Genomic DNA, 18,004 nt, shown 5'->3' with positions numbered 1-18,004 from the left:
TACCATTTTCAGCCAATTCTGTCCACTGGGTCAGTCTGCACACGGCTCCACACACCTTAGGTTATTTTATGGCCACCTTGTAGATATAAGAAGGACCAGGGGGTGATATAGATGTCGGGAGATAAGGTGGACCTGGGGAGAGAGAGATCTCTGGATGTAGAGGTGGACCAGGGGAGAGAGAGATGTCGGGATGTAGAGTTTAAACCGGGGGGGAGAGAGATGTCGGGATGTAGAGGAGGACCGGGGGGGGAGAGAGATGTCGTGATGTAGAGGAGGACCGGGGGGGGGAGAGATGTCGGGATGTAGAGGAGGACCGGGGGGGGGAGGAGAGAGATGTCGGGATGTAGAGGAGGACCGGGGGGGAGAGAGATGTCGGGATGTAGAGGAGGACCGGGGGGGGGAGAGAGATGTCGGGATGTAGAGGAGGACCGGGGGGGGAGAGAGATGTCGGGATGTAGAGGAGGACCGGGGGAGAGAGGGATGTCGGGATGTAGAGGAGGACCGGGGGGGGAGAGAGATGTCGGGATGTAGAGGAGGACCGGGGGAGAGAGAGATGTCGGGACGTAGAGGAGGACCGGGGAGAGAGGGATGTCGGGACGTAGAGGAGGACCGGGGGAGAGAGGGATGTCAGGACGTAGAGGAGGACCGGGGGAGAGAGGGATGTCGGGACGTAGAGGAGGACCGGGGGAGAGAGGGATGTCGGGACGTAGAGGAGGACCGGGGGGGGGGGGAGAGGATGTTAGGAAATGAAGGTGGACCGGGGGGTGGTAGAGGTGTCGGGATGTAATACTTTGCCGTCCCCTCTTTGTCGTTGCAGGCTGCCGTATCATACACCCCCCTCGAGACGGGGGGATACGTTACCGGGCCTGACCCTCACTCAGGTAAAAGCGGTTGAATATCTCCCCGTGGATTATGAGATTGAATTCGTTTGTCGAGGGGAACGGGAGATTTCTGGGCCCAAAGTACGAAAGTGCCAGCGGGACGGGACATGGACGGATATGGACAAACCGAGCCGCTGCAGTTGAGTATCGGTAGCCAGTTACCCGCTCCTCCAGGGACCTCTCCGGTCCTTGGATCCAGTTCTCCCACCACCAAATCTTACACTGGTTCTGCTGAGCAGAAATTTCCAAAACTGATGAGGGTCCTAATTGCCGTTCTGATCAGACTGGATGACGCCGCATCACGTTTCGTCTACATCTCAGCGGTTCCCTGACCTTAAAGGTGCGGCACCAACCACCGCCGCAAGCCACCGTGCACCAGCCGGGGAAGCCTCCTGTATAAGGCTTGGATGTGCGCCCCATGTTCTCTGCAGCCAGGCTATATTACATGGTCCCGCTGTTTTGTGGTTTACGTGGACCAGCGTTCCTCACATTTAGCCCCGGCGTTTTATAATTAGCTGGAGACTACAGGAGGGTTCTGCCCGTTTTGCTGTCAGTCAGTGTTCGAGAACAAGTGGAATGTGAAATTTTAAAGGGACTCGGCACATCCAAAATGCTTGGTTTGAACAGTCATTCACGGCTGATAGTCCCAGTAAGCTTCCTTCACTTGGTCGTGGCGGCCATCGCTGCTGTGGTGCGGAGCTGTGGAGTCGTGCGGCCTCAAGTCAGGGGCTCAGCCTTGCAGCATGACTGTGGTGGGGCACCAGGTCACTCCGCCATTGTGACGGTGCTTGGTGCACGGTGCCGCACCATTAAGGACCAGGACCACTGAAGAGGTTCACTGTGATGTGGCAGTGGCTTCATTCAGTCTGATCAAAATGGTTAAAGCTCCACTCCAGTGTTGTTTTTTTTTCCCCATTGCTTTAAATCTAAGTTCCCTGTCCCCGGCCTTATACTCGCCCCTCCGCCGCCTTCATCGTTTTTCAGCGCAGCTCCTGTCCTGCGGCATCATCTTGTGCCTGTAACTTCTGACACTCCAGAAGTTACATTACAAGAGCTCAGTACAACTCTATGAGAGCCAGAAACGAGGCTCTCATAGATTTGCATTGAGTTGTGATCCAGCGCGCTCCATGAAATTACTAAAGCTGCCAGGCAGGTCACAAATCACAGGAGACCGACTGGAGAAGATGAAGCCACTGGAAGGAGAGTATAAGACGGAGGGCAGGGGACTGAGATTTAAAGCACCACTCCAGAGGGGAAATAAAAAACAAACGAATGCTGGAGTGGTGCTTTAAATCTGAGTCCCCTGCCCCCGGTCTTATACTCTCCTGCCACTGTCTGTTTCCAATATCGCTCCGGTCAGTCTTCAGCAATTTGTGACCTGTCGGCAGCTCCAATGTTTCATGGAGCGTGCTGGAGGTCACAGCTCAATGCAAGTCTATGTGAGCCTCATCCTGGCCTTGTTCTGCCTCTCATAGACTTGCATTGGGAGCTTATGACGTAACCTCTGACTTCGTCAGTCAGAAATTCTGGGCACAAGATGGAGCAGTGGGACCGGAGCGACGCTGAAAAAGGAGGAAAATGCCGGAGGGTGAATGTAAGACCGGGCGCGGGGGGCTTAGATTTAAAGCTCCACTCCAGCGCTGACAACACAAACACACGCTGCAGCGCGGCTTTAATGTAAGAATCTCTTGTGCACTTTTGTAAATCCTTGCTTGGTCGCTATAGATCAATGTATTGCTTTTGGGCTGTGCAGTCAGGGCTCTCTCTACAGCTATAATGAGGAGAAGGCACTCCTGCTGGAGGATGAGGGGGGGAAGGCTCCCTCTGCTGGAGGATGAGGGGGGAAGGCTCCCTCTGCTGGAGGATGAGGGGGGAAGGCGCCCTCTGCTGGAGGATGAGGGGGGAAGGCTCCCTCTGCTGGAGGATGAGGGGGGAAGGCTCCCTCTGCTGGAGGATGAGGGGGGAAGGCTCCCTCTGCTGGAGGATGAGGGGGGAAGGCTCCCTCTGCTGGAGGATGAGGGGGGAAGGCTCCCTCTGCTGGAGGATGAGGGGGGAAGGCTCCCTCTGCTGGAGGATGAGGGGGGAAGGCTCCCTCTGCTGGAGGATGAGGGGTGGGAAGGCTCCCTCTGCTGGAGGATGAGGGGGGAAGGCGCCCTCTGCTGGAGGATGAGGGGTGGGAAGGCTCCCTCTGCTGGAGGATGAGGGGTGGGAAGGCTCCCTCTGCTGGAGGATGAGGGGGGAAGGCTCCCTCTGCTGGAGGATGAGGGGGGAAGGCTCCCTCTGCTGGAGGATGAGGGGGGAAGGCTCCCTCTGCTGGAGGATGAGGGGGGAAGGCGCCCTCTGCTGGAGGATGAGGGGGGAAGGCTCCCTCTGCTGGAGGATGAGGGGGGAAGGCTCCCTCTGCTGGAGGATGAGGGGGGAAGGCTCCCTCTGCTGGAGGATGAGGGGTGGGAAGGCTCCCTCTGCTGGAGGATGAGGGGTGGGAAGGCTCCCTCTGCTGGAGGATGAGGGGGGAAGGCGCCCTCTGCTGGAGGATGAGGGGGGAAGGCTCCCTCTGCTGGAGGATGAGGGGTGGGAAGGCTCCCTCTGCTGGAGCATGGGGGGGGGGGAAGGCGCCCTCTGCTGGAGGATGAGGAGGGGGAAGGCGCCCTCTGCTGGAGGATGAGGGGGGGAAGGCGCCCTCTGCTGGAGGATGAGGGGTGGGAAGGCTCCCTCTGCTGGAGGATGAGGGGTGGGAAGGCTCCCTCTGCTGGAGGATGAGGGGTGGGAAGGCTCCCTCTGCTGGAGGATGAGGGGTGGGAAGGCTCCCTCTGCTGGAGGATGAGGGGGGGAAGGCGCCCTCTGCTGGAGGATGAGGGGGGGAAGGCGCCCTCTGCTGGAGGATGAGGGGGGAAGGCGCCCTCTGCTGGAGGATGAGGGGGGGAAGGCGCCCTCTGCTGGAGGATGAGGGGGGGAAGGCGCCCTCTGCTGGAGGATGAGGGGGGAAGGCTCCGTCTGCTGGAGGATGAGGGGGGGAAGGCGCCCTCTGCTGGAGGATGAGGGGTGGGAAGGCTCCCTCTGCTGGAGGATGAGGGGGGGAAGGCGCCCTCTGCTGGAGGATGAGGGGGGGAAGGCGCCCTCTGCTGGAGGATGAGGGGGGAAGGCTCCCTCTGCTGGAGGAAGAGGGGGGGAAGGCTCCCTCTGCTGGAGGAAGAGGGGGGAAGGCGCCCTCTGCTGGAGGATGAGGGGTGGGAAGGCTCCCTCTGCTGGAGGATGAGGGGGGAAGGCGCCCTCTGCTGGAGGATGAGGGGTGGGAAGGCTCCCTCTGCTGGAGGATGAGGGGTGGGAAGGCTCCCTCTGCTGGAGGATGAGGGGGGGGAAGGCGCCCTCTGCTGGAGGATGAGGGGTGGGAAGGCTCCCTCTGCTGGAGGATGAGGGGGGAAGGCGCCCTCTGCTGGAGGATGAGGGGTGGGAAGGCTCCCTCTGCTGGAGGATGAGGGGGGAAGGCGCCCTCTGCTGGAGGATGAGGGGTGGGAAGGCTCCCTCTGCTGGAGGATGAGGAGGGGGAAGGCGCCCTCTGCTGGAGGATGAGGGGTGGAAGGCGCCCTCTGCTGGAGGATGAGGAGGGGGAAGGCGCCCTCTGCTGGAGGATGGGGGGGGGGTAAAGACTCCCTCTGCTGGAGGATGGGGGGGAAGGCTCCCTCTGCTGGCTGATGAGGAGGCTTGTGATGTCACTGTCCATATTGAATCCCAGACCACACTGATATAAAGCGTTCCATCCCTGTACTAATTGTGGGGAGTGGGAGTCCCATGTATGACAAATTCCTCTAAGGGTCCAGGCAGGAGGGAGGCCTGGAGGACGTCTGCTGGGAGTTACTGCTCTGCGGCCTAAATTACAGTGAATTATTTGAGCCTTGCTGGGCTGCGGCCCCCTTTTTCCCTGCGGCCCCCTTTTTTTCCTGCGGCCCCCTTTTCTGCGCCCCTCTTGCTCTTTTTCCAATGATAGTGCTCATGGCTCCTCTTCTCTCTGCTCATGGCTCCTCTTCTCTCTGCTCATTGGCTCCTCTTCTCTCTGCTCATGGCTCCTCTTCTCTCTGCTCATGGCTCCTCTGCTCTCTGCTCATGGCTCCTCTTCTCTCTGCTCATGGCTCCTCTTCTCTCTGCTCATGGCTCCTCTGCTCTCTGCTCATGGCTCCTCTGCTCTCTGCTCATGGCTCCTCTTCTCTCTGCTCATGGCTCCTCTTCTCTCTGCTCATGGCTCCTCTGCTCTCTGCTCATGGCTCCTCTTCTCTCTGCTCATGGCTCCTCTGCTCTCTGCTCATGGCTCCTCTTCTCTCTGCTCATGGCTCCTCTTCTCTCTGCTCATGGCTCCTCTTCTCTCTGCTCATGGCTCCTCTTCTCTCTGCTCATGGCTCCTCTTCTCTCTGCTCATGGCTCGTCTTCTCTCTGCTCATGGCTCCTCTTCTCTCTGCTCATGGCTCCTCTTCTCTCTGCTCATGGCTCCTCTTCTCTCTGCTCATGGCTCCTCTGCTCTCTGCTCATGGCTCCTCTTCTCTCTGCTCATGGCTCCTCTTCTCTCTGCTCATGGCTCCTCTTCTCTCTGCTCATGGCTCCTCTTCTCTCTGCTCATGGCTCCTCTTCTCTCTGCTCATGGCTCCTCTTCTCTCTGCTCATGGCTCCTCTTCTCTCTGCTCATGGCTCCTCTTCTCTCTGCTCATGGCTCCTCTTCTCTCTGCTCATGGCTCCTCTTCTCTCTGCTCATGGCTCCTCTGCTCTCTGCTCATGGCTCCTCTTCTCTCTGCTCATGGCTCCTCTGCTCTCTGCTCATGGCTCCTCTGCTCTCTGCTCATGGCTCCTCTGCTCTCTGCTCATATGGCTCCTCTGCTCTCTGCTCATGGCTCCTCTTCTCTCTGCTCATGGCTCCTCTTCTCTCCGCTCATGGCTCCTCTTCTCTCCGCCCATGCCTCCTCTTCTCTCTGCTCATGGCTCCTCTTCTCTCTGCTCATGGCTCCTCTGCTCTCTGCTCATGGCTCCTCTGCTCTCTGCTCATGGCTCCTCTTCTCTCTGCTCATGGCTCCTCTTCTCTCTGCTCATGGCTCCTCTTCTCTCTGCTCATGGCTCCTCTTCTCTCTGCTCATGGCTCCTCTTCTCTCTGCTCATGGCTCCTCTTCTCTCTGCTCATGCCTCCTCTTCTCTCTGCTCATGGCTCGTCTTCTCTCTGCTCATGGCTCCTCTTCTCTCTGCTCATGGCTCGTCTTCTCTCTGCTCATGGCTCGTCTTCTCTCTGCTCATGGCTCGTCTTCTCTCTGCTCATGGCTCGTCTTCTCTCTGCTCATGGCTCCTCTTCTCTCTGCTCATGGCTCCTCTTCTCTCTGCTCATGGCTCCTCTTCTCTCTGCTCATGGCTCCTCTTCTCTCTGCTCATGGCTAGTCTTCTCTCTGCTCATGGCTCCTCTTCTCTCCGCTCATGGCTCCTCTTCTCTCCGCTCATGGCTCCTCTCCTCTCCGCTCATGGCTCCTCTCCTCTCCGCTCATGGCTCCTCTTCTCTCTGCTCATGGCTCCTCTTCTCTCTGCTCATGGCTCCTCTTCGCTCCGCTCATGGCTCCTCTTCTCTCCGCTCATGGCTCCTCTTCTCTCCGCTCATGGCTCCTCTTCTCTCTGCTCATGGCTCCTCTTCTCTCTGCTCATGGCTCCTCTTCTCTCTGCTCATGGCTCCTCTGCTCTCTGCTCATGGCTCCTCTTCTCTCCGCTCATGGCTCCTCTTCTCTCCGCTCATGGCTCCTCTTCTCTCTGCTCATGGCTCCTCTTCTCTCTGCTCATGGCTCCTCTGCTCTCTGCTCATGGCTCCTCTTCTCTCTGCTCATGGCTCCTCTTCTCTCCGCTCATGGCTCCTCTTCTCTCTGCTCATGGCTCCTCTGCTCTCTGCTCATGGCTCCTCTTCTCTCCGCTCATGGCTCCTCTTCTCTCTGCTCATGGCTCCTCTTCTCTCTGCTCATGGCTCCTCTTCTCTCTGCTCATGGCTCCTCTTCTCTCTGCTCATGGCTCCTCTTCTCTCTCCTCATGGCTCCTCTTCTCTCTCCTCATGGCTCCTCTTCTCTCTGCTCATGGCTCCTCTTCTCTCTGCTCATGGCTCCTCTTCTCTCTCCTCATGGCTCCTCTTCTCTCTCCTCATGGCTCCTCTTCTCTCTCCTCATGGCTCCTCTTCTCTCTGCTCATGGCTCCTCTTCTCTCTGCTCATGGCTCCTCTTCTCTCTCCTCATGGCTCCTCTTCTCTCTCCTCATGGCTCGTCTTCTCTCTGCTCATGGCTCCTCTCCGCTCATGGCTCCTCTCCGCTCATGGCTCCTCTCCTCTCCGCTCATGGCTCCTCTCCTCTCCGCTCATGGCTCCTCTCCTCTCCGCTCATGGCTCCTCTCCTCTCCGCTCATGGCTCCTCTTCTCTCCGCCCATGGCTCCTCTTCTCTCTGCTCATGGCTCCTCTTCTCTCTGCTCATGGCTCCTCTTCTCTCCGCTCATGGCTCCTCTTCTCTCCGCAGTCCCCACCTGTCCTCGGATGCACCTGAAGCTGGAGAACGGAGACGTGGACCATAACATGGCGGGACGAGTCCCGATAGAGGGGACGAGCGTGCGATTCAGATGTGACCCCGGCTTCTTACTGGTGGGATCCAGCCATAGCATGTGCACAAAGTCTGGGAAGTGGGACCACCCCAAACCCACCTGCCAAGGTGAGACCCGGACGAGGAGTGAGGGGCGAGTATGAAGGGTTAATGTTCGTCTGTTCATTGCGTGATGATAAGTTCTGGAACTTTCTTCCTCTTCCTTTGTTCGGCCTCTGCTGCTGTCAGTGACAATATTAATCTGTCGGGCTCCAGTCACTGACAGCGGCAGAGATCTGCTCCACGTTACTAGAACTTTTCTTCTGATTTGCTCTTTAGTCCTTAAAACGTCAAAGAATGTCTTAAAGGAGCGCTCCATGTAAGATGTGGTCACAGGGCCGCTGGGGGCGGAGCATGACATGGCCAATCAGGAAACACAAGAGGGTTCTGGAGTCATGCTCCGCCCCTCAGGTCATGTGATTGTGCGACTGGTTTGCCTGGCGTGTTCCTTTAAGGACAACTATGACATGAGGCCTATAAAAAGTATTTACACCCCCCACACATTAAAAAAGGGGTTCGATTAATCTTGTTCTTATACTTCTCACTATAAAGACCTCTGTAGAGGGATCTGCGTCCATTACTGGAGCGGGGTGTAAAACCGTTCACCGCTACACCTCGTATTCAGGAAAACCTCCAGCTTTGCCGTTTTCTTGCATGTGCAGCAGGTTTCCTCCAAAACTCCATTTTTCAGCCTCTATAGTGAAGAAACCAGGGGCAGTCCTGTATCTGCAGATCTTCCCCTGGGAGCCGGGGGCAGTCCTGTATCTGCAGATCTTCCCCTGGGAGCCGGGGGCAGTCCTGTATCTGCAGATCTTCCCCTGGGAGCCGGGAGCAGTCCTGTATCTGCAGATCTTCCCCTGGGAGCAGTCCTGTATCTGCAGATCTTCCCCTGGGAGCCGGGAGCAGTCCTGTATCTGCAGATCTTCCCCTGGGAGCCGGGAGCTTACCTGTATCTGCAGATCTTCCCCTGGGAGCCGGGAGCTTACCTGTATCTGCAGATCTTCCCCTGGGAGCCGGGAGCAGTCCTGTATCTGCAGATCTTCCCCTGGGAGCCGGGGGCAGTCCTGTATCTGCAGATCTTCCCCTGGGAGCCGGGAGCAGTCCTGTATCTGCAGATCTTCCCCTGGGAGCCGGGAGCAGTCCTGTATCTGCAGTCCCTCCCCTGGGAGCCGGGGGCAGTCCTGTATCTGCAGATCTTCCCCTGGGAGCAGGGAGCAGTCCTGTATCTGCAGTCCCTCCCCTGGGAGCCGGGAGCTTACCTGTATCTGCAGATCTTCCCCTGGGAGCCGGGAGCTTACCTGTATCTGCAGATCTTCCCCTGGGAGCCGGGAGCAGTCCTGTATCTGCAGATCTTCCCCTGGGAGCCGGGAGCAGTCCTGTATCTGCAGATCTTCCCCTGGGAGCCGGAAGCAGTCCTGTATCTGCAGATCTTCCCCTGGGCTCCGGGAGCAGTCGTGTATCTGCAGATCTTCCCCTGGGAGCAGGGAGCAGTCCTGTATCTGCAGTCCCTCCCCTGGGAGCCAGGGGCAGTCCTGTATCTGCAGATCTTCCCCTGGGAGCCAGGGGCAGTCCTGTATCTGCAGATCTTCCCCTGGGAGCAGGGAGCAGTCCTGTATCTGCAGTCCCTCCCCTGGGAGCCGGGGGCAGTCCTGTATCTGCAGTCCTGTATCTGCAGATCTTCCCCTGAGCTCCGGGGGCAGTCCTGTATCTGCAGTCCCTCCCCTGGGCTCCGGGGGCAGTCCTGTATCTGCAGTCCTTCCCCTGGGAGCCGGGAGCAGTCCTGTATCTGCAGATCTTCCCCTGGGCTCCGGGGGCAGTCCTGTATCTGCAGATCTTCCCCTGGGCTCCGGGAGCAGTCCTGTATCTGCAGATCTTCCCCTGGGAGCAGGGAGCAGTCCTGTATCTGCAGTCCCTCCCCTGGGAGCCAGGGGCAGTCCTGTATCTGCAGATCTTCCCCTGGGAGCAGGGAGCAGTCCTGTATCTGCAGTCCTTCCCCTGGGAGCCGGGAGCAGTCCTGTATCTGCAGATCTTCCCCTGGGCTCCGGGGGCAGTCCTGTATCTGCAGTCCCTCCCCTGGGCTCCGGGGGCAGTCCTGTATCTGCAGTCCTTCCCCTGGGAGCCGGGGGCAGTCCTGTATCTCCAGTCCTGGATCTGCAGTCCCTCCCCTGGGCTCCGGGGGCAGTCCTGTATCTGCAGTCCCTCCCCTGGGCTCCGGGGGCAGTCCTGTATCTGCAGTCCTTCCCCTGGGAGCAGGGAGCAGTCCTGTATCTGCAGTCCTTCCCCTGGGAGCCGGGGGCAGTCCTGTATCTGCAGATCTTCCCCTGGGCTCCGGGGGCAGTCCTGTATCTGCAGTCCTTCCCCTGGGAGCCGGGGGCAGTCCTGTATCTGCAGTCCCTCCCCTGGGAGCCGGGGGCAGTCCTGTATCTGCAGCTCTTCGCCTGGGCTCCGGGGGCAGTCCTGTATCTTCAGTCACTCCCCTGGGCTCCGGGGGCAGTCCTGTATCTGCAGTCCTTCCCCTGGGCTCTGGGAGCAGTCCTGTATCTGCAGTCACTCCCCTGGGCTCCGGGGGCAGTCCTGTATCTGCAGTCCTTCCCCTGGGCTCTGGGAGCAGTCCTGTATCTGCAGTCACTCCCCTGGGAGACGGGGGCAGTCCTGTATCTGCAGATCTTCCCCTGGTCTCCGGGGGCAGTCCTGTATCTGCAGATCTTCCCCTGGGAGCCGGGGGCAGTCCTGTATCTGCAGTCCTTCCCCTGGGCTCTGGGAGCAGTCCTGTATCTGCAGCTCTTCGCCTGGTCTCCGGGGGCAGTCCTGTATCTGCAGCTCTTCGCCTGGTCTCCGGGGGCAGTCCTGTATCTGCAGCACTTCGCCTGGTCTCCAGGGGCAGTCCTGTATCTGCAGTCCCTCTCCTGGGAGCCGGGGGCAGTCCTGTATCTGTAGCTCTTCGCCTGGGCTCCGGGGGCAGTCCTGTATCTGCAGCTCTTCGCCTGGTCTCCGGGGGCAGTCCTGTATCTGCAGCACTTCGCCTGGTCTCCAGGGGCAGTCCTGTATCTGCAGTCCCTCTCCTGGGAGCCGGGGGCAGTCCTGTATCTGTAGCTCTTCGCCTGGGCTCCGGGGGCAGTCCTGTATCTGCAGCTCTTCGCCTGGTCTCCGGGGGCAGTCCTGTATCTGCAGCACTTCGCCTGGTCTCCAGGGGCAGTCCTGTATCTGCAGTCCCTCTCCTGGGAGCCGGGGGCAGTCCTGTATCTGTAGCTCTTCGCCTGGGCTCCGGGAGCAGTCCTGTATCTGCAGCTCTTCGCCTGGGCTTCGGGGGCAGTCCTGTATCTGCAGATCTTCCCCTGGGCTTCGGGGGCAGTCCTGTATCTGCAGCTCTTCGCCTGGGCTTCGGGGGCAGTCCTGTATCTGCAGTCCCTCCCCTGGGCTCCGGGGGTTCCTGCAGGTCTCTTGCGGCGTTTGGAGGGGATGTGGCCCCTTCACCTCTATTTCTGCAGTTTCCACCAATGCTACGGGGCCCGGGCTCCAGTCTGTTCTCCTCAGTTTTGGTGATTTCTCGCTGCCCTCTAGTGGAGAATGCAATGCTCTGCAGCCATTTGTTTTTTATCAGTTGTGTCACTATCAGGCTATGTTCACACAGGACGTTTTTGCAGCGTTTTTTCCTGACCAAAACCTGACCTTGTGGCAGGATGTCTCCTGGGAGTCCTCTGCAGTTTTTGTGGCATTTTTACAGCGCTTTTTTTTCTGTGATGTCAAGACCAGCAAGGGTTCAAGAGTACCCGAGTGCTGTGCGGGCCGGTATTGACCTGGATATGGCACTCTGATAGTAAAAATAAATAAATAAAGCAAGCGCGCTATATTTACCAGTCTCCGGTAGATGCTAGAGTGTATGGGCTCCCTCCAGGTACGACGTCATTTAACATGCCCCTATCACATGGGGGGCGAAGCATGACTGTAGTGGAAGAGAGAAAACATCGCCAAGCCCACTAGCCCAGCTGGTCACGCCCACTAGCCCAGCTGGTCACGCCCACTAGCCCAGCTGGTCACGCCCACTAGCCCAGCTGGTCACGCCCACTAGCCCAGGGAGAGCCCATATATTCTAGGATCATCCGTACCTGCTCCCTCCTACTTCCAGTGCTGCTCATTAGCCTCATGCATATTCACTGCTCCCCTCCGCCCACACTGGAGTCTGTGGGTCTATCGTACAGTAAAAAAATAAATAAAAAAAATAATTACGTATCGTCCCCCCAAATTGTGATAGCCAGCACAGATAAAGCCCACAGCTACAGGCTGCAGCCCCCAGTTGTGGGATTTATTTTGGCTGGGTATCAAAATACGAGGGACCCCGTGCAGTTTTTTAAATTATTTAAATAAATAAAAAAACACTGACGTGTGGTCCCCCCTCAATGTTGATATTCAGTCAAGATAAAGCCCACAGCTGGGGGCTGGTATTCTCAGGCTGGAGCCTCCCAGCCTAAAAATATCAGCCTGCAGCCGCCCAGGACTGTCACATCCATTAGATGCAACAATCCCAGCACTTTACCCAACTTTCCCGAATTGCCCTGGTACGGTGGCAATCAGGGTAATAAGGGGTTAATCGCAGCTCATAGATGTGGCCAAGCCCTAGATTGGTAATGGCAGGGGTCTATGAGACATCTCCATTACCAAACACCAAAAAAATCCTTTATTTGAAATAAAATACAAAAAGCCGCCTCTTTCTCCACTTTATTAACCCCACAATCACTGCTGCAGGTCCGACGTAATCCACACGAGGTCCCATGGCGATTCAGCTCTGCTGCATCTGAAGATCGCAGCGAGTGCCATAGAACAGGACCGCCCGCTGTGATCTCCAGAGAATGAATGAGCCGCACGATCAGCGGTCACGTCACTCAGGTGACTCCCGGTCACAGCTGATGATACCTGTGACCGTACATAGCCTGAGTGACGTCACTGCTGAACCCGCGGCTCACTCACTCTGTACGCTAGATCCAAAGACCAGGTCTGTGATTGGCTGCAGTCAGATGCTGGAGGCATGTCTGACTGCAACCAATCACAGATGAAAGCAGTGAATATATAATGAGTGGGGAAGTGGAGGAGCCGCCGGAGCGTACAGCCGCGCCGGGGATTCAGTAAATATAGCGCGCCTGCTCCAATCCCCCTATCCCCAACACCATTTAATGTCGGACATACACCCTGGATCAGTTCTGCGCCTAACCGGGTTTTTTTATTGGTGAAAACTGCAGAAAACACATCTCATAGACTTTGCAGGGACTGTTAAAAGCAGCGTTTCTTCGGCGCTCCATTGGGAGACCCAGACGATTGGGGTGTATAGCACTGCCTCCGGAGGCCACACAAAGCATTACACTAAAAAGTGTAAGGCCCCTCCCCTTCTGGCTATACACCCCCAGTGGGATCACTGGCTCACCAGTTTTCTGCTTTGTGCGAAGGAGGTCAGACATCCACGCATAGCTCCACTGTTTAGTCAGCAGTAGCCGCTGACTATGTCGGATGGAAGAAAAGAGGGCCCATACTAGGGCCCCCAGCATGCTCCCTTCTCACCCCACTTTATGTCGGCGGTGTTTGTTAAGGTTGAGGTACCCATTGCGGGTACGGAGGCTGGAGCCCACATGCTGTTTTCCTTCCCCATCCCCCTGAGGGGCTCTGAGGAAGTGGGATCTTACCGGCCCCCAAGCCCTGAGGCCGGGCTCCATCCACAGACCCATGGAACCTGCTGGATACGGAGCTGGGTACCGTTCAGGGACAAGGCCCTGCGACATTAAGGTACTCTGTGTCCCCGTATGTACAGGCCGCGCACACTCCAGACTTGCTGGGTGTGCTAGTGCGCCGGGGACAGTAGCGCTGCGCGCTGGGGTTACAGTCACTACAGCTTTCCTGAGTGACTTTATGTGTTGGGGACTGCCGCGCCGGCCGCCCCTAGGCGGCGGCGCGGCTGCGACTTGTAGTGCGCTGGGGACTTAGCGACGACCGTGCTTTTACGACGGCGTCGCTTATAAATTTAGTCCCCGGCTTCTGCGGCCTAGCTCCGCTTCGTTCCCGCCCCCACCCTGTCAATCAGGGCAAGGGAGAGACGCTGTACGATTAATCAGCGCCGAGGGCTGGAGCCTTATTTACATGCTCCAGCCCTCTCACTGGGCACAGTGGGACGCAGGTTTCCCGCTTTTTGTCTGAGCACACCCAGGGCCCGCCCCCCCTCCACAGAGACGCCGGCAGCCATTCTTACATGCAGTCTGGCTGGAGAACGGACGCAGGCTCTGGGAGACCCAGACAAGGGATTTCTGGCGACCACACACCCGCGTTAAGCGGGCGGTAAGCAGCACTTAAGTGCTGGCCCCCACTAGTGCCACAGTGTTATATTTGTGTACTTTTTTCTCTGTACCATATATATATATATATTTTGCACTGTAAGGTCGCTTCTTGGCTGTATACCCCAATTGCTCTGAGGAGACGACAACATGTCATCTGTAAAACGCAAGGGTGCCAAGACACAGGCTGTGAGCGTTGCTTGTGCCGCTTGTGGGGCTGATCTACCGGCAGGTTACAATGACCCCCATTGTGTGCAATGTTCGGTCCCTGTGCCACTTCGTCAGCCAGAGTCTATGGTGGTAGTGGCCCAGGCAGAGTCGCCGGTGAACCCTGTCCCGGTGACGGGGACAGAGTTTGCAGTCTTTGCTGACAAGATGTCTGTCACTATGACAAAAATCCTAGAGACCTTGCAGGCCAGACCAGTTCCTCAGTCCATGGACACTGCTGCGGCAATGTTCCCCGGTCCCCCTCAGTTGGAGTTAATCCGTGCTTCAAGGGGGTCCCAGGCATCTCAGCCTGACGGCTCTGATTCAGATGACAGTCCCAGGCAGCCTAAGCGTGCTCGCTGGGAGAGACCCTCCACGTCATCACGCGGATCAGGGTCTCAGCGAGAAGAGTCTCTACATGATGAGACAGAGGAGGGGGATCAGGAGTCTAATCCTGAAACCGCTCTCAATCTGGATACTCCTGATGGTGACGCCATGGTAAATGACCTTATAGGGGCCATCAATAGTCTATTGGAAATTTCTCCCCCTGCCCCTTCTGCAGAGGAGGCAGCGGCACAGCAGGAGAAGTTCCATTTCAGGTATCCCAAGCCTAAACTGAGTACTTTTCTGGACCACGCTGACTTCAGAGAATCAGTCCAGAAACACCATGCTTACCCAGATAAGCGTTTCTCCAAACGTCTTAAGGATACACGTTATCCCTTTCCCCCTGACGTGGTCAAACGCTGGACCCAGTGTCCAAAGGTGGACCCCCCAATCTCCAGGCTAGCGGCTAGATCCATAGTTGCAGTGGAAGATGGGGCTTCACTTAAAGATGCCAATGACAGACAGATGGACCTTTGGTTAAAGTCTGTCTATGAAGCTATCGGCGCGTCGTTTGCTCCAGCATTCGCGGCCGTGTGGGCACTCCAAGCTATTTCAGCTGGCCTGGCACAGGTGGACTCTATCATATGTCCAGCAGTGCCGCGAGTAGCGTCCCTAACCTCGCAAATGTCTGCGTTTGCGACTTACGCTATCAACGCTGTCCTGGACTCTACAAGCCGTACCTCAATTGCGTCTGCCAACTCTGTTGTCTTGCGCAGAGCCTTGTGGTTAAAGGAATGGAAAGCGGATTCTGCTTCCAAAAAATGTTTAACCAGCTTGCCATTATCTGGAGACAGACTGTTTGGTGAGCAATTGGCGGAAATCATTAAACAGTCCAAAGGTAAGGACTCTTCCTTACCCCAGCCCAGATCAAGCAAACCTCAACAGAGGAAGTGGCAGTCGAGGTTTCGGTCCTTTCGAGGCTCCGGCAAGACCCAATTCTCCTCGTCCAAAGGGACTCAGAAGGAGCAAAGGAGCTCTGATTCCTGGCGGGCTCACTCACGCCCCAAGAAAGCAACCGGAGGAACCGCTTCCAAGGCGGCTGCCTCATGACTTTCGGCCTCATCCCTCCGCATCCTCGGTCGGTGGCAGGCTCTCCCGCTTTTGCGACATTTGGCTGCCACAGGTCAAAGACCGGTGGGTAACAGACATTTTGTCTCACGGGTACAGGATAGAATTCAGTTCTCGTCCTCCGCCTCGGTTCTTCAGAACCTCCCCACGTCCCGACCGAGCAGATGCCCTTCTGCAAGCGGTGTGCTCACTAAAAGCAGAAGGAGTGGTGATCCCTGTTCCTCTGCAGGAACAAGGGCAAGGTTTTTACTCCAATCTCTTTGTGGTTCCAAAAAAGGACGGCTCGTTTCGTCCTGTTCTGGACCTAAAGCTGCTCAACAAGCATGTGAACGCCAGGCGGTTCCGGATGGAATCCCTCCGCTCCGTCATTGCCTCAATGTCTCAAGGAGATTTCCTTGCATCAATAGACATCAAGGACGCTTATCTCCACGTGCCGATTGCTACAGAGCACCAACGCTTTCTACGTTTCGTGATAGGAGACGAACATCTCCAGTTCGTAGCTCTGCCATTTGGTCTGGCGACAGCCCCACGGGTTTTCACCAAGGTCATGGCGGCAGTGGTAGCAGTCTTGCATTCTCAGGGACATTCGGTGATCCCTTACTTAGACGATCTACTTGTCAGAGCACCCTCTTAAGAGGCATGCCAACACAGCCTGAATGTTGCGCTGGAGACTCTCCAGACTTTCGGGTGGATCATCAACTTTTCAAAGTCCAACCTGGCACCGACTCAATCACTAACGTATCTTGGCATGGAGTTTCATACTCTCTCAGCGATAGTGAAGCTTCCGCTGGACAAGCAGCGGTCACTACAGACAGGGGTGCAGTCTCTCCTTCAGGGTCAGTCGTACCCCTTAAGGCGCCTCATGCACTTCCTAGGGAAGATGGTGGCAGCAATAGAGGCAGTCCCGTTCGCGCAGTTTCATCTGCGTCCACTTCAATGGGACATTCTCCGCCAATGGGACGGGAAGACAACTTCCCTAGACAGGAAAGTCTCCCTTTCTCAGGCGGCCAAGGACTCTCTGCAATGGTGGCTTCTTCTCACCTCATTATCACAGGGAAGATCATTCCTGCCCCCATCCTGGGCAGTGGTCACGACAGACGCGAGTCTGTCAGGGTGGGGAGCAGTTTTTCTCCACCACAGGGCTCAAAGGACGTGGACTCAGCAGGAGTCCACACTTCAGATCAATGTTCTGGTAATCAGAGCAGTGTATCTTGCCCTATTAGCCTTCCAGCAGTGGCTGGAAGGAAAGCAGATCCGAATTCAGTCGGACAACTCCACAGCGGTGGCATACATCAACCACCAAGGAGGGACACGCAGTCCGCAAGCCTTCCAGGAAGTCAGGCGGATTCTGATGTGGGTGGAGGAAAGAGCATCCACCATATCAGCAGTTCACATCCCGGGCGTAGAAAACTGGGAAGCAGACTTCCTCAGTCGCCAGGGCATGGACGCAGGGGAATGGTCCCTTCACCCGGACGTGTTTCAGGAAATCTGCCGCCGCTGGGGGGTGCCGGACGTCGACCTAATAGCGTCTCGGCACAACAACCAGGTCCCGACCTTCATAGCGCGGTCTCGCGATCAAAGAGCTCTGGCGGCAGACGCCTTAGTGCAAGATTGGTCGCAGTTCCGGCTCCCTTATGTGTTTCCACCTCTGGCACTCTTGCCCAGAGTGTTACGCAAGATCAGATCCGATTGCGGCCGCGTCATACTCGTCGCCCCAGACTGGCCGAGGAGGTCGTGGTACCCGGATCTGTGGCATCTCACGGTCGGCCAACCGTGGGCACTACCAGACCGTCCAGACTTACTGTCCCAAGGGCCGTTTTTCCATCGGAATTCTGCGGCCCTGAACCTGACTGTGTGGCCATTGAGTCCTGGATCCTAGCGTCTTCAGGATTACCCCAAGGGGTCGTGGCCACCAGGAGACAGGCTAGGAAGTCCACTTCTGCTAAGATCTACCACAGAACGTGGAAGATTTTCTTATCCTGGTGCTCTGCACAAGGAGTATCCCCCTGGCCATTCGCGTTACCTGTCTTTCTTTCCTTCCTGCAATCTGGGTTGGAAAAGGGCTTGTCGCTCGGCTCCCTTAAAGGGCAAGTCTCGGCACTATCCGTGTTTTTTCAGAAGCGTCTAGCGCGACTTTCTCAGGTGCGCACGTTCCTGCAGGGGGTGTGTCATATCGTACCTCCGTACAGGCGGCCGTTAGATCCGTGGGATCTAAACAAGGTCCTTGTTGCTCTCCAGAAGCCGCCTTTCGAGCCCCTGAGGGATGTGTCACTTTCTCGACTTTCACAGAAAGTGGCCTTTCTGGTAGCGGTCACGTCTCTTCGGAGAGTGTCTGAGCTAGCAGCGCTGTCATGCAAAGCTCCTTTCCTGGTGTTCCACCAGGACAAGGTAGTGCTGCGCCCCATTCAGGAGTTTCTCCCTAAGGTGGTATCGTTTTTTCACCTTAATCAGGATATCTCCTTGCCTTCCTTTTATCCGCATGCAGTTCATCGGTATGAAAAGGATCTACATTTGTTA

At 56.9% G+C, this 18,004-nt stretch overlaps 1 protein-coding gene across 1 annotated transcript in view; it reads left to right on the top strand.

Moving 5' to 3' along the window:
• Window positions 1-852: 852 nt before the first annotated feature.
• GABBR1 (gamma-aminobutyric acid type B receptor subunit 1) overlaps window positions 853-18,004 on the top strand; it is a 130,150-nt gene continuing 112,998 nt past the window's right edge. Inside the window, exons 1-2 of the mRNA XM_075323158.1 lie at window positions 853-1,020; window positions 7,395-7,583. Of these exons, the coding sequence (XP_075179273.1) occupies window positions 999-1,020; window positions 7,395-7,583 (211 nt within the window). The 5' untranslated portion in view covers window positions 853-998. The remainder of the gene's footprint in view (window positions 1,021-7,394; window positions 7,584-18,004) is intronic.

The sequence above is a fragment of the Anomaloglossus baeobatrachus genome, chromosome 9, assembly GCF_048569485.1.
Source record: "Anomaloglossus baeobatrachus isolate aAnoBae1 chromosome 9, aAnoBae1.hap1, whole genome shotgun sequence".
NCBI lineage: Eukaryota > Metazoa > Chordata > Amphibia > Anura > Aromobatidae > Anomaloglossus > Anomaloglossus baeobatrachus.
Note: the sequence above shows the minus strand (reverse complement) of the source record. Positions and strands in the feature narration are given on the sequence as shown.